This window comes from Phascolarctos cinereus, unplaced genomic scaffold (genome assembly GCF_003287225.1).
Source record: "Phascolarctos cinereus isolate Bilbo 61053 unplaced genomic scaffold, phaCin_HiC Scaffold_2;HRSCAF=192, whole genome shotgun sequence".
Classification (NCBI taxonomy): Eukaryota; Metazoa; Chordata; class Mammalia; order Diprotodontia; family Phascolarctidae; genus Phascolarctos; species Phascolarctos cinereus.
The window spans coordinates 112,342,269-112,369,445 of record NW_027555625.1 but is presented as its reverse complement, the minus strand read 5'-3'; the positions used below and the strand labels follow the sequence as shown (position 1 = coordinate 112,369,445).

The 27,177-nt window shown below is 35.8% G+C and overlaps 1 protein-coding gene across 12 annotated transcripts in view; it reads right to left on the bottom strand.

Annotated features, from left to right (window-relative positions):
- The window catches only part of EHBP1 (EH domain binding protein 1), a 384,193-nt gene that overhangs the window by 205,031 nt on the left and 151,985 nt on the right, over positions 1 to 27,177 (bottom strand). For 9 of the 12 annotated variants that reach the window (XM_020985470.2, XM_078149539.1, XM_020985475.2 and 6 more), the window contains exons 6-9: positions 21,970 to 22,151; positions 12,144 to 12,283; positions 2,599 to 2,703; positions 1,690 to 1,812 (exon numbers count right to left, since the gene is read on the bottom strand). In XM_020985470.2, the coding sequence (XP_020841129.1) occupies positions 1,690 to 1,812; positions 2,599 to 2,703; positions 12,144 to 12,283; positions 21,970 to 22,151 (550 nt within the window). The remainder of the gene's footprint in view (positions 1 to 1,689; positions 1,813 to 2,598; positions 2,704 to 12,143; positions 12,284 to 21,969; positions 22,152 to 27,177) is intronic. The other 3 variants (XM_020985474.2, XM_078149541.1, XM_020985479.2) reach the window with 1 other exon arrangement.

The window sequence follows — 27,177 nt, the reverse complement described above, 5'->3', positions numbered from 1 at the left end:
TAATCTTTGTAACTTTGTGGAGGAAGTCATTTTTACTATCTGGGCCTCAGTCTCTACAACTGTAAATTGAAGGGAATGTAATTAGAGGAATTCTAGGTTCCCTTCTAGATCTAAATATGATGATTCAACAATAAAACAGGCAAACTGAAAGCCTGGTCTATCAAAAGGTTTCCTAACATTTTTCATGTTGTGGAATCCTATGGAAAACTGGTGAAACATATGGACCCCTTATAAGAATAATGTTTTTAAATGCATAAAATGAAGTGCAAAGGATAACAGAGAAAACTAAAGGTTAGTAAGCACAGAGATGTAATTTTTTCTCCTATTCAGTTCCCCTGAACTCTGTCTATGGGCTAGCAAGTAAAGAACCCTTATTCTAACATAATACATGCTGATTAGAATTAAAGAGAACTAGTCTCCTTTCTTTCATCATTAGCTGGATGACACTGAGCAAGTCATTTAATGTCACAGGACCTCAGTTCTCTAAAATGTAGAATAAGATGATGAAACTATACAATCTCTTATTAGGGCTATCTTTGTGAGCAAAATAACTTAATTATCTTAGAACAAGATTAGAAATCAGTAAGACCTTAGGTCAAGTTTTTATTATATTATTATTGTTATGGTTCATAACAACAACAGTTATTATATAATGCTTAAGGTTTCAAAAAACTCCATATATATTATTTCTTTGATTCTTGAAATAAAGCAGGTTCTATTATTCTCTCCACTATATAAATAGGGTTGAGCCAGGTTAACTGAGCTGCCAGTGTTCACATGCTGGTGAGAATCTGAGGCAGGATTTGAATTTGAGTTACTTGCCCCTCAACTATCTTCTAGTTCTATGGTCTTTGAGGGTACAAAAATTTATATCCTATAAATGTAATTTATCTTGCAATTTGTGCCAATCCAGACAAAAGGTATATGGAAATCTACCTATCCAGTATCAGTATCTGAGATAAGGGTTTGTTATACAAATTAACAGTGTAAACAAGAATGGTAAAGGGAAAGTTGAAATGACTGGATCACACATCATTTTAAAACACTTTCAAGGACTGTAGAAGTTATTTACAAATAGCTGACATGAAAATCAAAAGGTTTCCTTTTCCACTGTTTACAACAATTCCTCCCAGGATTATTATATAATATGCTGAAACTATATTATAAAATGTTCTGTAATTCAGACTTCATATTAATTTCTAAAGCTCTCCTTCTACTGAATAAATTTAATTACAATGGAGGCAAGCATTTTTATTGATTTTTAGAGATAAGGATGGTCGGAGAAAGAGGGAGAGAAAGAAAAGAATGACATATTATTTTAAAAGAATGATCCCTCAATCTGCAACATGGCAGGTTTCTATCATCAACTACAATCTCCTTTTAAAATCCCTGAGGGGTCAAAAAGAGCTAAAAGGTACTAACAGCAAGTACTAATTTCCCCATTTACCTTAGTGCAACTACTATCATTAACATTTTGCTGCCTAGTTGACTGACCTAAAACAGAAGTATAAATAACTAAAATGTAGTGTCCCATTATATATAAATTTTTAAAAGAGAAATTATGCACGATTACTGTGCTACTGTAAATACTTTCTCCATTACAATATACAATGATATGACCCTAGAAACTTACCTGTGATTTAATATTAAAATATAGATATAAAAAGAAGAAAAAAAACAACTTATTACCTTCTGAATCAGGATCTCCAAATGGGTTTAATTCAGCTACATCAGGATCACCAAATGGATTTGAACTCAAAGTGGTAAACTCTTGCTCTCCTTCATCCAAAAAGTTAAGCTTGTTGATAAGTTCTGAAAATAAATTTAAGGATTTCTTCATTAAGGCATAGTTTTGTGAATAAACTATGATCACAAAAAACATTTTAAAATTCTAAAAATTCACACCAACAGTCCCTGGAAAAACAATAAGGCATGTGTGGTATTTTACCAATGGCAGAAATAATTCATGTATTTTGCAGCACACCAACATTCTCATGTTAAAAAAAAATAAATGAATAGGATAGATTTTCCCTGTTTCAATTCTGCTTCTGCCTAGTACTTGTATATGACATGGGGCAAGCCATTTCACTTCTCTGGATTTGTTTCCTCAAGTATAAAATGAGAGGGTTATACTAAATCATCTCCTAAGGTACCTTCCAGTTTTCATTCCAATCTAAGCTGGCACAATAAATAAATACTGAAATAGTTTAAAAGGTTAAAAAGAATGAATAAATTCCTTACTTAAAAAACGTGAATGTTGGTTTAGGCATTCAGCATAAGAAAATGATTTTAAAAGAACATACCAACAATATTAGACATAATTCAGGAACACTTTAAGTTAAAATAAATGGCCAAGCATACATAATTTCATGGCATTTAAAAAACATTATCTACTAGGATCTCATGATGAGGCTATCACGAAGGTGATGGATTATTATGCTATTTCCTGTTGGTGCATTACAAATTACCAAACAGAACATTCAAGGAAAAAGCACAAAGACAACACTGACAGCAGAACACAGGCATAAGTCAAGAAGCAGCAGATCACAATAAATACAAGCAATCAGAAACAGAAAGAAAGGGGGTAAGCTCATAGACCTTCAGAAGAATTGGCTGATTTAGCTGAAGGCATATTTGCTTGCTTTATGCAGTCATCTTGATCTTCATCTAAGCTGCTCAGAGCATTCAACTGGTTTACAATTTCTGTAAACAGAAGCCAGTCAAGACAAATGTAAGGTAAGGTCATTTAATTGAAAAGCAGTAGAAGCATGCTGTTATTTAAAAAAAAAGAGAGAGAGAGAGAGAGAAAAAGAGAAAAGACATTTTGTTAATCAAGAGAATCCATTTAAAGTGTTATGTCTATGATCTATCATATACTTATGCATTAGAATATTATGCTGTTCCAGAATTTGAAAAAGAAGAGGCACAGTATGATTAAACCACTAGGGGAACATAAAGACTATGCAAATGAGCACAACATCAAACAAAGACAAACATCGAAGACGTTAAAACTGAATTAGTCACTACTTTTTGTGTTTGTGAATAAAATTTAAATTTTATATAAACCTTCACACAGCATAAAATATTATTCTGAATTAAAACTAAATTTTCTAAGATAATTTCTAAATCAATTATGTAAATTAGCATAGACTGATATCCCAGGATATTTTGAAAAATCAAGACTGAACTAAAAAAATCAGAAAAGCAGCTTATAGTTTATATTCCTGTTTTCCTTAATTTTTCAAGGAAATTTCTGTTAAGAAAACAATGTATTGCTTAAAGGATGTAACCTCTAAGCTTACTGACCTGGCATTTTTTTTTAAAGGGGACAGGTGGGCAGAATCCCTCTAAATGTGGATAGAATAAATTTGAGGGACCAAATAGAATGTACACCTCCTGAGTTTTTAAGGTTACTTACAAGGTTGTCCTACAAGCTTAAAAGACTAGCTTTTCTGGTTACAAATTAAGCACCTTTTAAAGGAATATCAATTACGATAGGACATCAGGTTCCAGAGTTGCTTAAATTACAAATTAGGAGTAACTTAGGAGTAACTTAGGTACTGAGAAAATTATTCAACCATATGACTATTAAGATGGAAAAAAACCCACTAGTAAATAAATATTTCAATAATACTAATAGCTAACACTCACATAGCATTCACTCTGTGGCAGGCACTGAGCTAAGGGCTTTACAATTATTATTTCATTTGATCCTCACAACAACCCTGTGAGATAAGTGCTCTTAGTATCCCTATTTTATAAATGAGGAAACTACGGCAAACAGGTTAAGCAATTTGCTCAGAGTCATACACAATTATTTAAAATAACTGAAGATTAACTTATGATTTGTGTATGCAAGTGAATAACAAGATACAGCTTTATCAAATATTTTATTACAATGGAAAGATATGTATATGAAAAGAGATTTCATAAACCAGTATTAAAAAATAAAGTATTCTGTGACATAGTCTAGAATAGGTTCCCGAAGTGGGTGATACCACCCCCTGGGGGGTGCTGGAATGACCAAGGGAGGGGGGCAGTAGTAGTTCAAAATGATGCAAATTAAAAAAAAACACATTAAATGGTTAAAGACAGTAGATTTCTGAGTTATTTTTTTAAAGGAGGCAACAGGCCAAATAAGTTTGGGAATCTTTAGGGCTCTAGATAATATTCTAATGCTCTAGTATCCAATGAAAAAGTAGAGAGTTCTACATCTCCTGGGCATGGTAGTTTATTCCTAAAATCTCTGTTCCTGGGGAACACTGAGGCTAGAGCATCTCTTGAGCTTAGGAATCGTAAGCTACAATGAGCTAAACTAAATTAGGTATCCACACAAAGTACAGGAAGTTCTTGATGGGGAGGAAGGTATGAAATCACACTTCCAATGTCAGTCTTATTTAAGCAAAGGCATAACAGAAGAAACATAGGACAGAATCATGCACTCTTAGCCTGGAAACCAGAAATTGGCAGGAAGTTTGAGGGAAGAGAGAGCTGGCACGGAAGAAGGGGTGAGCTTTTAAACTGGAAGAGAAAGCCAATTCTCATAGCTAACTGAAAAACAACCAATAAAACATAGCTTTGCGATAAATGAGACTAGTTAGAACCATATTGAATAGGCCTACCCAAGTTAGGCTGAGATATTAACTACCAAGAGAAGAAAGAGTAATATTTTACTTAAGGGAAAACAAGCCAAATATACCTACCTATGATTAGGGATTGCTCTGAGATTCCTAGCTGGCTCAAAGAGATGGGTCAGAGGCAAAAATAGGTCTTAAGATGGGTCAGACAAAAAATATATTTCAATAACTATTTATTTCTTATACAATTTTATTAAGGAAAAGTTAACACATTTTCTTCTTAATGTGCTAGGAAAGTTTTTCATTTCCAACTGTATTTTAACTACAGGAAGCCTTTTATGAACTGATGCAAAGTAAACTAAACAGAATACAGAAAAACAATGCATAGTTATCCCTTCTACATCACAGGGGTTAGGGGTGTGGCACCCCCATGATCTGGAAAATCCACATAAAATTTTTTGGCCCTTCTTTGGTACCACAGAAGAAGACTGAATTATTGTGTTATTAAATGATAAAATGTCAATATTATACAATACTATACATATATTTTATGCATTTCTGAGTTTCAAAACTTTTTCTGTGTTGTCTGCTGCCCTTTGTATGTCATCTGAGGCTTCCGCAAAACTCCCTCAAAATTCCTATTTAATTTCTTATGCCGATCCACAATATGTCAAAACCATGATGGGGAAAGTCATGATGTGGAATGGATAACTATACAATGAATACAATGATGCAAATGGAAAGAATAAAAATAACAAAAAACTCTGAATATCAATACTGTGCAATAATGATTAGGCTTAACACTGAACAACAGATATGACAATACGCATTCTCCCTCTCTCTTTGTAAAGGTGAGGGACTTTGGGTATGGGACACTTGGTAAAATGTCAGACCTACATGATGTGTTGGTTAATTTTGTTGATTTGTTTGTTATTTTTTAAAATCTTTTGTTATGAGTCAATTCCTTATGGAGGGAAAGAGACATATTAGGAAATGAATGCAAGGTAAAAGCAAATGATAGTACAAACATGAATTAAAAATAAATAATTTTTTAAAATAAATTTTTATAAATAATGAGAATTTGAGAGAGTGGGGTGGTGAAGAAGTGGTATAAAGCATATTCATCAAGGAAATACATGACCTAAAAGAGAGTTGGGTGAATCATGTAGTGAGAGAAAAGTAAGACATCTTAAGCACTATTTGACACCTAGGAAAACTTAAAATCTTTTAGCAGAAAATTTCAAACATCTTTGATAAATACTTCATAAAGATTTCATGGGGAAAAAAAGAGACATGTGGTTTTTGGACATTTCAAACTGAACAGGGACAAAACAAAACCCAGTATCTTTTCCCCAAACTCTACTATGTTCCATATTTCCGTATTTCTGTTGCGGACCTCACTACCTTTCCAGTCATTCTGGACTGCCTTCATGAAATCATCTCTGACTTCTCATTCACTCTCCTTTACCCTATGCATCCAATCAGTTGTCAGTTCTTACTGATTCTATCTCCACAACACTTCTTACATTTGACCTTTTCTCCACAGTCACATGGCCACCAGCCTAGTTCAGGTCCTCATCTCCTCTCACCTAGACCAGAGTAAAAGGCTCCTAATTGGTCTCTCTGCTTCAAGGCTGTCTTATCCATCCTTCACATACAGCCAAACTGATATTCCTAAAATACCTAATAAAGTCTAATAACGTCATTTCCTTGCTCAATAAACTCTAATGGTTTCCCCATTACCTCTAGCATAAAATATCAAAGTCTCTTTACTATTAAAGTCCTTCACAAACTGTTTCCAATCTACTTTTCGAGACTTATTACACATTGCTCCCTTTCATTCGCTCTTCCATCCACATTGCATTTTCATCTTCAATGCCTAACCACCAAGAAGGTGCTGAATAAATGCCTGTTGACTGGACATGGCATTCCATCCCCCACCTCCATGCCTCTGCACAGGCTATTGCCCATGTTTGGAATTAACTCCCTTTTTTCCTCTACCTCTTTGAACCCTAGTTTCAGTCCAACTTTAGTTCAAATACATCTTATATTAGGCCTTTCTTGATCTCCTCAAGCTTCTGCTGCCACCCCTTCTATGCGATCACTTTGTATAGTTTTGTGCAAATTTCTGTGTTCACACACTGTCTTCCCTGATAGAATGTAAGCTCTTGAAAAACAGGGACCATTTTTCGTTGTTGTTGTTGTTGTTGTTGTTGTTGTTGTTATGGTAAGCCTAGCACCAACCTGGTGCTTTGCACACAGCAGGTACTTTTATGATTGATTAGCACAACATGAGATGACACGTCATGCATGCATACTGATCTGTACTATTAGCGGGAGTAATCACTTTGGTGAGATCTCATAGATTAACTGATGTACTGAAATATAATAATTTGTCAGTTGGACTACTGTTCTTATGGTCTTGCTTTCTTACTTCACATCACTTCTTTCATATCACTTATATCACTTTCCAAATTTCTTTTTATTAGCTATGTTTCTTAGTTTTACAGTAGTATTCTGTTATACTGATATACCTACTGTTGGATATGAGGATTATTTCATTATTATAATTCCTTCAAATGCTCTTTTATAAACCTTTGCAGTAAGATTCATTAAAATACCTTTAAGGAATGGTGGGCATGCTCTTTTCAGGAGGGAGAAGTGGGGTACAAAAGTCTAAGTCCTCTTCTTTTGCCTGTTTACCTGAGCGCTGAGGTAACTAGTTCAGATAGAGGAGGTACTGAGAAGTACAAATCAGTAGAGGTGGTCAATCAGCCAAGTTCCAAGCTTGAGGGTAGAAGAGAAAAATGGTATAAAGTTTTAGTCTCTTAAGTTCAGGCTATGGAGCCACAGATGGTCATGTGGGAGAAGAGTCAGATAGTTTATGTAGCAGAATGAGGAACAGAGGAAATGACATAGAATCTCTCTAAATAAAGGAAGAACTTTCTAACAATTTTGACTGCTCAAAAATGAAAAGACTGCCCTGTAAGCTACTTAGTTTCTCATCACAGAGAATGGTTAAAGAGAATGAATGATGATTTGCCACATATATTGCAGAAGACTTTCCTAAGTGACATGCACATAATGCTTTACATTTTTCAGACTTTTACATGTATTATTTCATTTAGGCCTCAAAATAAGCATATAAAATAGGGACTCCTGGTATTATTTTACAGAAGAGGCTCAGTTACTTGCCAGTGATCATAGCTAGTGGGTGTCAAAGGCAGATCTAAGATTTATTGGTAAGAATGCAGCCTCGTGTTTCAGTTTTTTTCTTTGTGTACCCAGGCTCTGGGTGTTTAATAAAATGCTTGTTGAATTGTTGAACTGAATCAGACATAAGATCTTGAGAAAGGTCCACAAACTGAGAGCCTGATATTTGTCAGTTAGTCAACATTTATTAAGTGGGTATCATGTGTCAGGCACTGTGCTAAATGCTGGGAACACAAATACAAGGAGAAAGAACAATCCTTGACCTCAAGAAGCTTACATTCTAATGGGAGAAGACAACTCATAAAGGGAAGCTAAAATGGGAATGAAAATACCTAGAGAAGGAACACAGTGGAAAAGTCTGGAGTGTATCCTGCAGACAGAAATGAGAAATTGCTGGCTAGAATGTTCTCCTTAAAGGAGGGATTGAGAAAAGCCATAAAATCAGAAGGAGAGGGCACAGGGGCTTCCAGTATGTGAATTGAAGACTAGAGTGATCTTATAGAATAAAGAGGTTCCTGAGTCATGGTAGAGAGATTCCAAAGTGCAGCCTGGACAAGATTGAGTACTTCCTCATTTTTTAGCTATATAAACGTAGCTATGCATAGAACTACACTGTGAGAAGGGACTGCAAGCAAGTCTCTTCCTTCTCCAATTCACACAGATAACCAAAGTGATATTCCTAAATCATAGATCTCGTCATTCCCTTACTCAATAAGCTCCAGAGGCTCCCTATTATTATTGGATCAAATACAAATTCTTATATTTGGTACTTAAAGACTTTCACAACCTCATTCCAACCTACTCTTCCAGACTTATAATTTCCCTTCCTGAATTCCACAATATGGCCAACCTGCCCTTCTGTCTATTCTTCACATACAACATTCCATCTTTCTCTCTATGCCTTACACAAGCTGTACCCTATAGCTGAAATAAGCTTTCTCCTCACATCTGCTTCTTAGAATACCTGGTTTCCTTCAAAGCCCAGTTCAACCACCACTTCCTTTAAGAAGGCTCTTTTGAACTCCTTAGCTGTTACTTACCTGAAAATTTATCGTATATATTTTGCATAAACTTATACAGATTCACACTATTTCCCTCAATAGAATGCAAGATGCTTGATGGCAGGGACTGATTAATTTCTATGTATCCCTAATGCCTAGTACACAGTAGGCACTTAATGCTTACTAACTGACTGGCTGCTAGAAAATTAGTTTTCTTTTTTTAAAAATTATTTTAAATACAAAAATTTGAATATACAATAAGAAAAAGAAACATATTATTAACCTAAAATTAAAACTAATATACAAATTAAGAAGAGAAAAAAAAACACTGTCATGTGCACAGCCAAACACGAGAGGATTCAAAATATACAGCAATAAATTTCCATTTCAAGAAAGCTTATGAGGGCAGCTCGGTGGTGCAGTGGATAGAGCACCGGCCCTGAAGTCAGAAGGAGCTGAGTTCAAATCCGGCCTCAGACCAAACACTTGACACTCACTAGCTGTGTGACCCTGGGCAAATCACTTAACCCCAACTGCCTAAAAAAAAAAAAAAGAAAAAAAAAGAAAGCCTGTGTAATACTACACAATGTGTTCAGAGCTGTCCATCTTTTCTTTGCTTCCTTGTAAGTTTTCTTTTGCTCTCTGCTGTGCACTCTTCACTTTGTTCTTTTTTCCTCCTCCCTCTCTTCCCCTCAGAAGGTACAACTGAGCATGGACACATGGACACACACACACACACACACACACACACACACACACACACACATACACGAAGATATATGCATGCATATACACATACATATATACACTTACATATATTTATATATAATCATAATCATACATAGAAATATACATTTATATGAATCTATGTAAGACCCTACTGTACTTATTTGTCCTCTATTTCTGAGGGTGGATAACCCATTCTTTCTTATGTTCAAGTCTTTCCATATTTTTCTAAGTCTACCAACTTATCATTTCCTGTACCACAACATTCCAACCTTATACTGTCTAGTTATTTTAAACAGCCTAAAACCATTTAATATTGATTAATATGGCTGACATACAGTGTAGTTTCCCTATTTTTCTCTTATGATTAAATCTATTTTAGCCTTAACTTTGTCTGAGATCACAATTACTACCCCTGTTTTTTCTAATAAATTCTACTCCTGATCTTTATTTTGTGTTTGTGTATATCTCTTATTTCCTATCTCTCCTGACTCCTCTACTTTACTTCTATCCACTACCTTGCCCTCCTATTACTTAACCTACCCCCCCAAGTATCCCTCCCTTATCTTCCCATTCCTGTTAATCTAAATATCCTTCTATCACCCTCCCCTTATCCTAATTCCCTCATCTTTGCCTCTAAAAATCCCTCCCTTATCCTCTCCCCCTACCCTAAATTCCCTTCCTTATTGTCTCCCCCCCATTCCCTTAGCCTTTCATTTCTCTCTGAATTTAAAAGACTTTTATACCCTTTTAGATCCCTCTTTAACCCATTCCCGATGAAGGCAGAGTTGAGAACTACCAGCCCTCCTCCCCCATCTAATTCTTCTATGTCAGTTCTTCCTTTCACACCTCATTTGCATAAGATAATTACCCTTTTTACCTGTTTCTCAATGGTTTAATTTTTAAAATCATATCATATTCAGGTCTGCATTCTGGTCTTAGCCCTGTTACTTACTACTTATATGACCTTGGGTAAGTTACTTAATTTATCTGGGCCTCAGTTTCCTTACCTATAAAATGAGAGAATTAACACAGCTGATTAGTAAGGTCCCTTCATAGCTCTAGATCTATGACCTTATGTTTAATTTTTAATAATAAATTTTTTTTAAAGATGAAGAATACCAGAAGGACCTTTATCTCTGTTATAGTCGTTTTTCTAGAGAAAATACTGACATAAAGAAATCCTTAATATAATTTTATGTAAATAAAATACATTGTCAGAATTCTTTTAAACATTAGGAATATTTTTACATATATCTTTCTACATGATCACAGTACTGTTACTAGCAACAATATTAGAAGGGTAACATATTATACTAATAATCTATGTTATCCTTTCTAAGGAGAGTCAACAAGACTTTGAGTGCCCTCTTGACCTCTGAGGCCTTTCCAATTCTCAAAACCTATAACTCAATATGTTAGCTTATAAAGGACTAACTTAGTCATATAACCTACTATATGAACCAGGCATCATGGGAAATACCCAAGAAATAAAAGATAGTTTTCCTGCCCTCAACGAATTTAAATCTTAGTTAGTAAGGGAAACAAGATCTGCACAACAAAAACAGTCTAAAACAAAATATAGCAATAGATGTAGCATTAAACAGTCATAAACAAAATATGTATAACAGGAGATCAAAGCAAAAGGAAATAAACGTGAGACAGACTAGTGGGGAAATAATTTATGGAAGAAGTTGAGAAAAGAAATGGTATGCCATTTCTCCAGCTTTCTTGTACAATTCACTAGCTAAAAGAAGTACGTGGAGATACTTTCATGATCAGCTCTCACAAAAAGTCCTTGATTTTTCTCAAGGTAATAAGGTTGCAAAATACTGTTTCTTTAAATCTGATTTTTCTATTCTCTCTCATACACACACACACACAGAGCTTGACCTCTCTCTCTAAGTCTAGATCTATATATACATAGATATAGTGATGTAGATATTGTAGACATAGATACAGAGGTGGATATAGATATAATCATTTAGTTACTATGTTTAAAAAAAAACAGTTCTAATTGTTTAGTGTCTTATGAGAAGTTTTTTAATTGATGAAGCTTGAGAGGCCAGCTGCATAGGAGCTCTCAGATGCTGCCAAACATGCCAAACATGTAAACTGATGAACTGCCTGGTTCTTTATTAAATAAATTCAAAACTGCAATAAATGAGCATAAACTAAGAGAGGTCGACACTTATCTATTTTTGTCACCTTCTCTGTCATGTCTTAGGGCAGACTGGTAATCAATGGGAATTATGTTATTGCGTAAAAATCCATCCACACATTGCCATAAGAAGTAATGAATTAATAGTTTCAGGTAAGTTTTCATATTTTTACCTACTCAGATTTTATCTTAAATTATTGCAAAGCTATAAAACTATAGCAAGCAATGCGTCTTCAGAAGCCTCGACAGTATGCATAAAGGCGACATAAAGTTTCCTCTTTGGAAAGGCTATGATAAAGAAAAACTATCGAAAAACTTATCTACTGAGTCAAATGGTTTTCTGAGAAACCAGAATAAAAGTTCCATGATCCTCACCATCCCACCACTTCCCTCCTCCCCCAACCCTGGCCAAAAAGAAAAAAAAAAAAGAAAAGAAACTTTGTGCTAAGATATGACAAGGCCAACCTGTAATTTTTGCAGCCTTTTCCTCTTGGTTCACTCTGTTTTCTTCATCATCTTCATTGTCCTCTTCAAAGTCATCTAAATTGCCAATGTCAGCCTGCTTCATACTCATCAAACTGGCCAAACTTTGCATGTCTTCATCCCTAAACCAATCATTCAAAATACAGTTTATGTCATCAAATGGTAATGGTATTCATATCGTGTTCTTATCAAACAAACATCTTTCACTACTTTTGTCCATAAAATACAGGGCTAATTAATCACTGTTAAGAAGGACAGCAAAGTGCCATGGCAAAAATCAAATTAACTTTAAAATTTCACTTCATAAACAAATTAAAAAGAACAGACCTGAACAGTATTTCCTTATGGAATCTAAAAGCAGAAAATTGACCTTAAAGGACAACTAGGGCAATCTGTACCTGACTGAAGAAAACCATGAATCTCCCCTGTGTTCATACTGGGTCTGCTGGAAGGACTCCAGTCTAGGACAATACACGAGCTCTGCAACCCATTCTACTCTCTAGTTTCCTTTTCTATCACATCAAAATCTAACACTCTATAATATCCAAGTTCTGCCCATAGAGCTAAGTAGAACAAGTCTATTTCCTCTTCCACATAACAGCCTTTCAATACCTGGAACAGCTGTCAGGTCCTCTCCCTCTACATCTTCTGTACTCCAGTCTGAAGCACTGTCAATTCATCCCACTGATTCTCATGTGGCAATATTCTCTAGTCCTCTCACCATTCTGGTCCTCTCTTTGTGGATGTTTTCTAGCTAAAGTATGTTTTCCTAAAACATAGTCCCCAGAACTGAATACAGTACTCCAAATATGGCATGACCAGTGTACATTTATAGCAGAAGAATGATTTCCCTTATTCAGGACACTGTGTTTCCCTAAATGGTGTCCAAGATCACATTAATTTGGGGGGTTGTCACGTGATACTGCAGAACATATTGAGCTTATGGTATGCTATGATCCCTAGATTTATTTCACAGTAACTGTTGGGTAGCTTGACCTCTCCTTAGCTATATTTATGAAACTGTTTTTGAATCCAAGTGTAGGAATTTACAGTTATGCCTATTAAACTTCATCATATTCTATATGGCCCAACATTTTAGCATGGTGAGGTATTTCTGGATCCAGAATCTGTTTTCTAGTATGTAAAGCCAAGCTATCACCTGCAAATTTGAGAAGTATGTCATTAATATTATTCCCCAAATCAAAAGATTATTTCTTTTGAGACAAAAAAAAGAAGCAAAATAAGAGTTCAGATTACTCACCACTGACTGTTATTAGCATCCCATACATCCTAAGTAACAGTCTTATCAAGTTATTTTTTTTCCTCTTACAACTAATATAGCTAAAACCATTTTTGGTTGTCCTTAGCATTCATCATGCCCATAAGCTCATTTTAGGTTTTGGTTTCCTGACATAATTCTTACATGACCATGTTACTGGAGGAAGAGCCAAGATGGCTAAGTAGAGGAAGCACTATACAGCCCAGTTCTGTCAATGTTTCTCTCAAGAAAAAAACAAAAAAAACACAAAACTTTAAAATAATGCCCCAAATTAAATTCTGGAGTGACACTTTTCAAAGCCAAGATAAGTTAGGAGGTGAAAAAGAGAGGTCTGTGACACTGGGGTAGGGGTTGGCTTGGAGCACACATGTTGGCAATACTAGCTGTGGGCCTCGGAGGTGGTAGCAATAGCAGCCACAGTACTGTGGGGAGTTTTCAGCCTACAGACAGCAAGGAGATTGAACAACTGGTCAGAAAAAAGAATATAAGGAACAAGTGTGCTAGTACTGGGCACAGGACTGAGCACTATTTGATCACTCCACTGCCCATATCCACTTCTGAGCTGTAGTTCCACTGTGGAGGGTAACACTTGTGATCACAAGGAAGCAGAGGCCCTGAGGAGCAATAGCACCTGTGGCTGCAAGGGAGCAGGGGCCCCGAGGAAAAAGAGTGCTTGCAGCTGCCAGGGATCAGGGGCCCTTCCTAATTAAGGACCAGTGTACAGACAAGGAGAGCAGTAACCATACCTCTTCCCTGATCACACTACTTTGGAAGCACTGAAAATTTACAAACACACCAGAACTAATTGTGCAAAAAGCAGCACCAAAAAGCCTTAAGTTTGAAATAGCACCCCCCTTTTCCCCAGATGACCAGAGTTCAACTTTAACATAAAATTCAAAGTCAAGAAATAGGCTGGAAAAGTGAGCAAACATTTAAAAACAAAAAGAACCTGACAATAAAAAGCTACTGTAGTGACAAGGAAGATCAAGGCACAAACTCAGAAGAAGACAATAAAGTCAAAACAGCTACAAAGAAAGCCTCAAAGAAAAAATGTGAATTGGACAAAACCCCAAAAAGAATTCCTGTAAGTGCTAAAAATTTATTTTCAAAATCAAGTAAGAGTGGCAGAGGAAAAATTGGGAAAATAAATGGGGGTGATTAAATAAAATAATGAAAAGAGAATTAACAGCTGGGTAAAATAGGCAAAAAAAAAATACTATTAGATTTGCCAAAATTAATAAGCAGACCTGGAATTGAAACTCAGGTTTTCTGACTCTAAAAATAATTTAAAAAACAAACTGACTGATTTGACTGACATGCTCCTCATCTGTTTTCACATGCTTTTGATTGCCTCGCCTAGATCTCTATATTTGATAAGCTTTTTCTTCCATATAGGCTGGAGATTATAAAAATTTGGTATAGAAACACCTTTGAAAAACATTGTTCTTTTCAAAATATATTTTTATGTATTTCATTAAATATTTCCCAATTACATGTTTAAAAAAAAATTTAAAAGCTTTGAGTTCCAAATTCTCTCCTTCCCTTCTGCCCCTCCATCCTCCTTGAGAATGCAAACAATTTGATACAGATAATACATGTGCAGTCATGGAAAACATATCTTCATATTAGCAATGTTGCAAAAGAAAACACACACACAAGAAAAATCAAGTTAAAAAAGTATGCTTCCATCTGCATTCAGAGTTCATCAGTTCTTTCTCTGGAGGTGGAGAGCATTTTTCATCATGTATCCTGTGGAACTGTCTTGGGTTGTTGTCTTGAATGGAGGAGCTAAGTCTTTCACAGTTGATCATCCTTACAATCCTGCCTTTATGATGTACAGTTTTCCTAGTTCAGCTCACAGCATTTTACATGAATTCATACAAAACTTCCCAGGTTTCCTGAAAGCATCCTGCTCATCATTTCATATAGCATAATAGTGTTCCATCACAATCACATACCACAACTTGTTCAGCCATTCCCCAATTGATGGGCATCCCTTTGATTTCCAATTCTGTTACCACAAAAAAAGAGCTGCTATAAATATTTTTTGTACAAATATATTATACAAATATTATATATGCATATATAATATATTGCATATTACACAAAATAGAAATATTTTGTATTTCTGAACAAATAATTTCCCCCTTTTCTTTGATCTCTATGGGATACAGACTTAGTAGTGATATTACTGGGTCAAAAAAGATACAGTTTTTTAGCCTTTTGGGTGTAGTTCCAAATTGGTCTCCAGAATGGCTGGACTAGTTCACAACTCCAGCAGTGCATTAGTATCCCAATTTTTCCTCATCACTACCAGCATTTGTCATTTTTTTGAATGTTAGCTAATCTAACAAGAGTGAAGTAGTATCTCAGAGTTGTTCTAATTTGCATTTCTCTAATTATTAATGATTTAGGGCTTTTTTTCAAGTCACTATTGATAGCTTTGATTTCTTCTAAAAACTGCCTGCTCATATTCCTTTGACCATTTTATCAACTGAAGAATGGCTCTTGTTTTCATAAAGTTGGCTCAGTTCCTTGTATATTTGAGAAATGAAGCCTTTATCAGAGAAATCTGCCCTGAAAAATTTCTCCCAGTTTCCTATTTCCCTGATAATTTTGGCTACACTAATTTTGTTTGTGCAAAAGCTTCTTAATTCCATGAAAATAAAAGTATCCATTTTATTTCCTTTAATCCTCTATTATCTCTTGTTTGGTCATAAACTCTTCCCTTATCCATAGATCTGACACATACATTTTTCCATGCTCCCCTAATTTTCTTATGATATCTATTTTTATGTCTAAACCATTTATCCATTTTGACCTTATTTTGGTATACATTTTGAGATGTCAATCTATATCATATTCCAAAACCTCTACTCTTTTAACATGGTAGCCACTAAATCTTGGGTGATCCTGATTGTGGCATTATGATATCTGAATGGTTTCTTTCTGGCTGAATTAAATATTTTCTCTGTGATTTAGGAACCCTGAAATTTGGCTATAATATTCCTGGGAGTTTTCATTTTGGGACTTCTATCATGTGGTGATCAGTGGATTCTTTCAATTTTTATTTTACCCTCTGGTTCTAGGATATCAGGGCAGTTTTCCTTGATAATTCCTTGAAATATAATGTCTAGACTTCTTTGATTACAGCTTTCAGGTAGTCCAATAATTCTTAAATTATCTCTGCTAGATCTATTTTCCAGGTCAGCTGTTTTTCCAATGAGATATCTTACATTTTCTTCTAATTTTTCATTATTTTGATTTTGCTTTATTGTTTCTTGATGTCTCATGGAATCATTAGCTTCTACTTGTCCATTCTAATCTTTAAGAAATTATTTTCTTTGGTGAGCTTTTGTACCTCTTTTCCCATTTGGCCAATTCTGCTTTTTAGTAGCTATTTTCATCAGTGAATTTTTGCATTTCTTCCATTTTGCTGATTTTGTTTTTTAAGGTGTTATTTTCTTAAGTTTTTTGTGCCTCTTTTACCAATCCATGAGTTGTCTTTTCATGGTATAGGTCAGGGGTGGAGTTCCTGTGCCCTCAAGGCCATATGAATCCAAACTTCACAGAATACATCCCTTTAATAAAAGAATTTGTTCTGTAAAACTTAGACTCAGTCAAAAAGCCACACCCAAGGACTTAGAAGGACACCTGTGGCTAGCTTCTGATGCATAATTCTAGCCAGCAGTTCATGTTTTGCTAGGTATCTAATAGTGGTTAAATATTTATGGCCTTTAGTGATACACTGTAGATTCTACTGTTTCCCTGTATCATCAACATTGATTACTGAGTGGGTACCTTCTTTAATTCCTGGTAGCAAAACCTGGTCCTAAATTGCCATCCTAAACCACTCTTTTCCCCAAAAAACTACATGACTCAGCTTGCTTTCTTTCCTTCCTTCTTTCCTTCCTTCCTTAACATATTCCTGACTGAATTCATGTGGACATTACCCATGGAGGGCCTTCTGATTCCATTTTCGGACTTATTTCATACACTCCATCTATAGGTAAATAACTTTTGCTTATAAATGAAAATTACCATGCTACTTGAACATTCTGAAAGTGAATGTATGTGAGGAGTAGGAAGGAGCTGCTAAATGTGTTTATTTTTTCAACTGAAAGTAATTCCAGGTTCATTAGGACAGGTCATCTGATTTGACTGAATTTTCTCTCATCTAGGCTCCTGAACATACTATTGACTAGTCTGCACTTTCTGTAGCAACAAAGACATTTCAATAAAAAGGGTTTTCCATTAATGTTGTCATCACTTCTTGGATTTGCTTTCTTTTGCTTTTATTGTTTTCACTTGCAATTTTGGGTTCTTACTCAATAATGTTCTTACTCATAAAACCTCTGAGTCAATAATTGTCAATAAATATTTATTAAGCATCTACTATTATGATAGGCAGGTAGGTGGCTCAGTAGATAAGAGTTCTAGGCCTGGAGTCAGGAAGACATCTTTCAGAGTTCAAATCTAGCTTCAGACATTTACTAACTGTGTGACCCTGGACAAAGCATTTAACCTTATTTGCCTCAGTTTCCTCATCTATAAAATGAGTTGGAGAAGGAAATGGCAAACCATTCCATTATCTTTGCCAAGAACACCACAAATTGGGTCATGAAGACAACAGCATATGACAGGCATTGTGCTATTGTGCTAAGCACTTGGGATACAAATACCAAAAAAGAAAGACAGTCCCTGCTATCAAGGAGGGTACAATCTAATATGGGAAGATAAAACACAAAATGAAGCTGAAAAGCAGGGGATGGGGAAAATGCACCTGAATCAAGTGCATGGTTAAAAAGTCCCAAAGTAGTGCTGCCAGATGACAAAAGAAGATATGTCTGATTTGTCTGATTTGGAGCTCACAGCCCTACCCTCCTATCAGTGAGGCACAGGCAGTAATTAAGTAGAGTTATCAAAGTTAATGAGGTTACAGGATGATGAGGTTTAGCCCAATCATGAAAGTCCTGGGGCGTGGTGGAGAAGTCAGAGAAGTTTCAAAGTAGTGGAACCAGATGAAAAATTAGTTTGGGTCTCTGACTTGGTATTCTAGGATGGATCACTAAGGATTCCCCAATTGTACCTCTCTAGGCTATCATTTCATTTCCTTAAACTACCTCTAAACTTTCCTGAAGAGGGCATCACTACTGTCAACTATCTTCATTTGTTGCTTTTAATTGAATAATTTGTTGCTATGTAAATTGGTATCAAATATCAAAATGTGATGAATTTGAAATTCAGGTGTAGGCAGTAATATAAACAGTTAACTATTCTCACTTCCACTGTACTCAATACATTATGCGATGTGAATCTGCTTTGAAAAATAGTGGTATTTTTCTTCTTGCTTTTTCAAGTACAGTTAGAAAATTCATTCTTACTTTCCTTCTTCTCTCACCCCAGTTATATAATTAACCTTATATAAATAACCTTTAATCCTAAAATATATGTACTGTTATCCTATATATAATATACACATATATATATAACTATCTTCAATGTTCTTTTTCTGTCATCTATGTGTTCTAGGTGTGTGTGTCCATGTTACTTTGCCTGTCTTAAATTTCAATCTCCTAGAGGCAGTTCTATAAAACTGTACAATGTTATGGAACCACATACAATTAGTTGCTTAAATAATATTTTAGGATAGCAATGATATGAACAATTTATTTATTTACTATGCATCAATCAATCCATTTCTGTGGCTTCTATCATCTTTTAATGTATCCCCACCTTTTAGCATGGTGTCTGGTACATGGCAAGCACTTAATAAATGCTTGTTGACTAATTACAAAATTCTAGGAAAATTCAGTCAAGAGTAAAAAACTATTAAAAGTTCTTCTCTTATGCATCCCTTATTTTAATCCATAAGCTTTTTTTACATAAGGCTTTTTCATAACAGTCAGTCAACAAGAATTTATTAAGCACTTATTCTGTGCTAGGCACTCTGCTAAGTGTTAGAGATTAAAAGGCAAAAAACAGTTCCTCTCTTCAAGAAAGATACATTCTGATGGGGAAGAATGTATGTAAATCCTGGAAAGACTTGTATGGTCTGATGCTGAGTGAAGTGAGCAGAACCAGGAGAACGTTGCACACAGAAACAGCCACATTATGCAATGACTAACACTGACAGATTTACCCTTCTCAGCAATACAAGGATCTAAGACATCTCCAAAGGCCTGGGCCTCATGATAAAAAGTGCTATCCTCATCCAAAGAACTATGGAGTTTGAATGCAGATCGAAGCATACTATTTGCTATTTTTTTTCTTCTTTTTGTTTTGTTTCCTCTTTCTGGTGGTTCCTCCTATTGGTTTTAATTCTTACTTACAACATCACTAATGTGAAAATATGTTTAATAGGAATGTATATGTATGTGTGATATATATATGTGCAGATTGCGTGCCATCTTGGGGAGGGAGGGGAAGAAAAATTTAAAACTCAAAAGCTTAGAGAAGTGATTGTTGATAAAGCAAAATAAATTAATAAAAAAAGTGGAAAAAAAGAATGTATGTAAATAACTAGGTACATACAAAATAGATGGAAGGTAATCTGAATGGGGATGGCACTAGCAGCTGAGAAGGCTGGGAATGGCCTCTTACAAAAGATGATTCGAATAGCTAACCAAACTTAAATAATCTATATTTCAGAATGACAAAATGACTGACTACTTAATCCTGAAGGCAACAGAACACAAACGACTTTACAATGTGAATTTTTAAATTTAATGCCACTTATATTCACTTTTGTATTATTGCTCATTTTCTTGAAATAAGTGACTATAATTATAACAAAAAACTTATTTCATTCAGATTCTCTTTCAGTTTCTATATTGCCCTCTGGTTCTAGAATATCAGGGCAGTTTTCCTTGATAATTGCTTGAAAGATGATGTCTAGGCTCTGTTTTTGATCATGGCTTTCAGACAGTCCAATAATTTTTAAATTCTCTCTCCTGGATCTATTTTCCAGGTCAGTTGTTTTCCCAATGAGATATTTCATATTGTCTTCTATTTTTTCTTTCTTTTGGTTTTGTTTTACACAATGTCTTGATTTCTCATAAAGTCATTAGCTTCCAACTGCTCCATTCTAACTTTTAAGGAAGTATTTTCTTCAGTGAGCTTTTGTACTTCCTTTTCCATTTGGCTAATTCTGCATTTTAAGGCATTCTTCTCCTCACTGGCTTTTTGGACCTCTTTTGCCATTTGAGTTAGTCTATTTTTTAAGGTGTTATTTTCTTCAGTATTTTTTTGGGTCTCCTTTAGCAAGCTGTAGACTTGTTTTTCATGATTTTCTTGCATCACTCTCATTTCTCTTCCCAATTTTTCCTCTACTTCTCTTACTTGCTTCTCAAAATCCTTTTTTAGCTCTTCCATAGCCTGGGAACAATTCATTTTTTTTTTGGAGGTTTTGGATGTAGGAGTTTTGACTTTGTTGTCTTCTTCTGGTTGTATGTTTTGATTTTCTTTGTCACCAAAGAAAGATTCTATAGTCTGACTTTTTTTGCACAGTTTGCTCATGATCCCAGCCAATTACTTGAGTTATAAACTTTTTTGTTAACATAGGGATCTGCTTCCAGTGTGGAGAATGTACAATCCCAAGCTTTGGGGGTTTTGTGCAGCTGTTTTCAGAGATACTTCTAGGGACCTGTAAATTTTCCATTCTTCCAAGGTGGTACAATCAAGGACGAGGTGTTTACTCCTTTCCTGGCCTTACTCTGGTCTATGAGTGACCCAAGCACTCTTTTCTGCCTTGGAACTGTGAGGAGAATTTCCTCTCCCTAGCCACTATAAGCTCCACCAAGCCAGCGCTCCTCCTCACCCCACGACCACCACCCAGAACTGTGACCCAGATTCACCAAGTACAGGCAAAGTAAGAGAATCCTGCCTCAGCACCAGCAAAAAGATCTCTGCAACCCCCTCTGATCAGCCACTAGATTCCCCCTCAGTCTGTGGGCGGAAAGTTCCAGAAGCTGCCACGGCCCCAGGGCTGTACCAGGACTGGGGCTGGGACCAAGCCTCTCTCTCACTGTGGTCACAGACTTTTCCTACTGACCTTCTAAGTTGTCTTTGGCATTTGTGGGTTGAGAAGTCTGGAAACCGCCACAGCTGCCCATGATTCAGTCCCCTGAGGCCTGCTCCAAGTTCACTGAGGCCTGGTCTTTGCCTGAGTGCCCACACTGAACTGCATTCCTTTCCCAGCCTGGCACAATAGACCCTTCCAATCAACCATCCAAGTTGTCTTGGGCTGGAAATTTGTTTCATCACTCTTGTCTTTTTGTGGGTTCTGCTGCTCTAGAGTTTGTTTGAAGCCATTTTTTGGTATTTGGAGGGGTTTGAGGGAGAGTTCAAGCAAGTCACTGCTTTTACTCTGCCATCTTAGCTCCGCCCTCTTTCATTCAGATTCTCAAAGTATGATAAGAATGAATGGTATGGTGAAGGATGTTCTCATCTAGTATAAAACAATCCACTACCCAGTCCTTCCTTCAAAAGAAAATTTAAAGCACAATATCTAATATAAAAATAACTTACGTGGCTTTTCCTTCACGGAGAAAAATGCAAGATAAAGAGAACTGGAGAGTAGCAGATACAACTTTTTTAGACAATGGCTTGAATTTTAACTTGACATCTGTCTGTGTAGGCATAGGACTTGCATACTGTTTCATATTGATGCTGCTAGTAGCAAGTGCTTTTCTACGTCCTGATGGAGATTCCTGAAAGATAAACATAGTAATGCAATTTTATCTTATTTAATTAGCAGCCAAAAAGAACAATTTTTTGACAAACTTTATCTTACTTAAACCAAGCAGAAGTTGGAAACGCTGTTCTTTTAGCAAAGTCCTATACAATAGTAACTTAAAAAGGGTGTTGGCTAAATTATTGCCGTGTCCCAAGTTCCATTTCTGATTAAGCTCTAGGTATGGCCACAATTCTGATCTCCAAATGAAACAAGTATAAAATCGCAGACAGCAAGGATCCCAAAGGGAAGAGTATGGAGGATCAAGAGGAAGGCTGGGAAAGAAAAGACTAAGAGTACAGGAAAAGGAAAAGATAATGATTTAGACTAGATATAACCCTGTTGTTTGTTTCTGAAAAGTTATCAACAGTTAAGTTTTGAAATAAAAGTGGTAGCGTTTTGATTTAGCTTTCAAAAGCTTCCAGTGCAAATATTAAACATTAGGAGGAAAAAACGTCAGCATCAATATTTATTTCATTGTGGAGTCATGGCAAGTTTTTAATAATTAAAACAATTTATACACAATATACTACATTACTACATCTCATACTTTAACAAAAATGTAAAGAACTACTTAAATTTGTAACTCAAGATGTAAAAAAGCTGATACTACACTTCTGAATTATTTTTAATAAAATGTGTACATTTATTGTGGTTGACAAACTTGTCCCAAATGAGGAATACTAATTTAATGAAAATATCTGAGCATCCTTTTCCAAAGTAGTTGACATTTCTGCCCAGCAGAATAAGTCAGAATGTAATGTGACATCCCCAAAGAATACCTTGTTTTAAAAAACTAGCCTTATCTGTCAAGATTATGCATAGCAATATTATACAGAACTATTAGTGCATGTAGATACCTTATGAATGAATTTCAAAAATGCATCAAACACTTGAGAAGGATTTAGGCCCTCTCAGAAGAAATACTTAAGAATATGCAAATACCCTCAAATGAATCAAGTTGAACAGATGCCACTATCACAAACAATAGAAGTGTTCTTTTCCTGGCCGCTACTATCAATCAAAGAAAGAGATTAGGGTCCAAGGTTCTGACAATGTGTAAAATGAAAAAATATGATCAGGGAGTTTCATTTTAATACACTGATATGAACAATAATCTGTTATTGTACCTTCAGAGTAGTTAACTACCACTACAAGTAATACAAGATTCTAAGCATCAATTCTGAAAGCATTCCAAAGCAAATTTTCACATTTTCTTTGTTACTGTTTCATACAAAATAGATTGGGTTTAACTCTCAAAATAGTTTTATCCCTTACCAATTATTTTTTCACTTTGCAAACAAAAAATGTCAGTAAGTTAAGAAGAAACTTGAAATATGAATAATTTTAGAGAGTTGTTTCGTGATGCTTTCTCTAAATCTAAGTTCTTACTGATTAGTACTGGATAGCTCGGTGGTACCATGGATAAAGCATTGGGCCTGGAGTTAGGAAGATCTGAGTTCAAATATGGCCTCAGATACTAGCTGTGTGACCCCAGGCAAGTCACTTAACCCCTATTTGCCTCAGTTGCTCATCTATAAAATGGGGACACACTGGAGAAAGAAATAGCAAACCATTCCAGTATCTTTGCCAAGAAAAGCCAATGGACAAAGTCCACAGGTTCATGTGGAGTTGGACACAACTGAACTGCTGATTAATATTTGTTTTTTAGCTTAAAAATGACCTAGGTATGAAAGGTTTCTCTACACTACAAGTTCAAGAGGATGAGTAAGATTTTGTAATTTTTTATCAATGTCTCCAAAAAGATAAAATAAAAGAATTACAGCTTTACATATTTAATTAGCTAAGCAGATTAGTAATTGACTACCAGACAATGCTGAAAGAAGCCCTTGAGTGAGGTCTAGAAAGATGAATAAAGTATCCCTGTGAGGTCTGGAATCTGTACTTTTAGCTTCTTTTTTAATCACTAGGACTCCACTAGCAGCCCTTCTTTCCTCCAGCTGCTTTGCCTTGTCTTCTAAACATGATATTCTGTGAAGCTAAGGGGTACAAAATGAGTTTATTGAAACGTATGACTAAAATGTGATCAAAACTATGTCAATTGCAGCTATAATTTTGAGAGGGTGAATTTGTCATTCCTGAGGTGTTACTGGTAACCTCTGAAAGACCCTGGAGAATAAGGACAAAGGAAAATACTGCTCCAATTTTTACAAAATAGAAGAGGGTACCATTTGTGAGCTATAGAGCAGTAAGCTTAACTTCTCCTGGAAAAATGGTAGAACACATTAGGTAGGGGATGTTTTGGAGTACTTAGAAAAGGAATCCTTAGTTACTATATACAATCAGAGTTCATGCCAGACTGACTGATATATCAGTTAGTCAGTCAGTCAATTAGCATGTATCAAGCATCTATTATGTGCCAGGTACTGTGCTAAATGCTGGAGATACAAAGAAAGCAAAAGAGTTCTGGCTCTCAACAACTTTACTGTCTAATGGGAGAGAAACACACAAACAACTATGTACAAATAAGATAGAGAGAGATGGATGCATGGACAGATAGACTGATACATAGACAGACAGACAGAGACAGACAGATGATAAATAGAAGGTAATCAAAATAGGGAAGGTACTGGCATCAAGAGAGATATATGAAGGAAATGTAAAAATAATATATTTATCTTTCAGTAAAACACTTCACTAAGTCTCTTGTGTTATGCTTGTGGGTAAGATTTGCATTAGTTAGGTGGATATGGAACTAGTTGAATGACCAGATTCAAACCCTAATCTTTTAAAGGGACATTGTCACATTGATTGGAGGTCGCTAGTCAAACGCTTCAAAGATTTGTCTTTGGTCCTGTTTTGTTAAATATTTTGACAATGACTTAGATGAAGTCATAGAAAATAGTTCCTGTAAAACATGTATTATAGGACCATAGATCTGGAATGAGAAGTGACTACAGAGGTCATCAAGTCCAAACTGAGGCACCCAAAAGTTACAGCAAGCAGCAGAAACTAAACTCAAACAAAAGTTCTCTGACTCCAAATCCAATGTACTCTTCACTTCATCACAGCTGGAGGTACAAAGCTATTTGTTCTTTACACTGTTAACATATACAGAGTCACAAAACTATAAAGTAGTGATCTGGGGGTTTTATTGGACTTCTAGCTCAATATGAATAAAGAGTGTGATACTGAAGATAAAAAAGTTACTGCTGTTCCAGGGTTCAATAAGAGAAGTCTTGAGTAAGTGAGGTAATAGTTCTGTTGAAAATGTTTCATGGCAGGGTTCTATTTTCAGTTCTGTGGATCACATTTTAGGAAGGACATTAACAAGTTGAAGCATGTCCACAAGAGAGAAATCGTGATGGTGAGAAGACTGGAGAACATGTCGTATGAAAATTAATGGAAGGAACTAATGATGTTTAACCAGAAGAAAAAAAATTGTAGAAGGGAACAGAATAGACATCTTCAGGTATCTGAAGTGTTGTCATGTGGAAAAGGAAAAACCTTGTTCTGCTTAGCCCCAAAGAGCACAACTAGGAACAACAAATATAAAATGTAGAGAAGTAGATTTAGACTTGTGTAAAAAAAAATTTCCCCCAATAATCAGAACTATGTGAAAGTGGAATTCGTTACCTGGGGGGGAAAGTTGGATTCCAAGTTGTCAGGCAGACCTGAATTCAAATTGGTCTCGGATACTTACTGGCGACCCTGGGCAAGTCACTTAACCTCTGTTAGCCTCGGTTTACTCAAATGTAAAACTAGCATTTTCTTCTCAGTGGTGTCGTAAAGATCAAATGAGATAATTCTTGTCAAGTGCTTAGTACAGTGCCTTGCATACATAGGGCACTTAATAAATGTTTGTTCCCTTCCCCTTCCCCTTCTAAGGCTTCTCAGGTCCCTTCTAGCTCTTAGCTTCTATGACTGTATGCATCAACTGGAGATGTCTGGCCTGAAAAGAACACAGGTAACATAACAGTGGCCTTCAAATATTCGAATATCTGCAGATAGTTCTGTCTCTAGAGACAAAGGACTAGATTTTAAACCCTATTTTGGAATTTATTGAGCAAGTCATTTAACCTCTCTGGGTCTCAGTTTCCTCACTCTAAAATGAGAAAACATTGGAATTGTCATTCTATATGGAAACAAGAATAGAAGTGTGAGTTAACAACCCCACACACCGACACATACTCCCACTGGACTAGGACTACTGAGCAAAGAGGTTGTGGTGAAATGTGTGACAGTATGGGTTAAACTGGCTTCCAGGTGGTTTGATCTGTGACCCAGCTGTGGACCCTGTGTGCAAGAAGAGTATAAAAGCAGATTTTAGGACTGTTGGGGGGGTTTCTGAGACCCAAGGGGACCTCCTTGTTGATTGCTTTTAATACCTAAGGAACTGCTTATACCCAAGAGTATTTGAATATATTTTATTTAAAAGGATTGTTTCTTGGAACCCTCATGCAGGCCCTGAGTGAGCCACTGCAAGAGATGCAGAATATCCACCAGCACAACTGATGAAAAGGATGGGACCTAATATCATGAACGGTATCTCTTTTGGCTCTTTCAATGGGCCTCTTTCAGCTTTTTCGCAAGGATGAAGGGATAGGCTGTTATGTTTTAAAGCTGATGTTTGTGACTCTGATGGCCTATGTCATTGACAGCAAGGAATCATGGAAAGGAGTACTATGGTCAGGGATGCTGGTAGAACTTGGAAAAATAATTCATCTGTAAGAGCAGCCCATTCAATTTTTGGATAGTACTAATTGCTAAAAGTCAGCCTTCCTTTACATTGAACCTAAGTCAACATTTCTTAGTTCTAAGTTATGGGAACAGGCAGAACAAGTCTAATCCTTCTTCCACATGAGAGCTATTCAAATCTTCGAAGCCACCTATCATAACCTGCCTAAATCTTCTCTTCTCTTAAGATACCTGGTTCCTTCAGCTGTTCCCTATATAACATGATTTAGAAACTCTTCATCAATCTAGTCATTCTTTGGACACTAACTTATCAATATCCTTCCTAATCTGTTTGCCCCAAAATC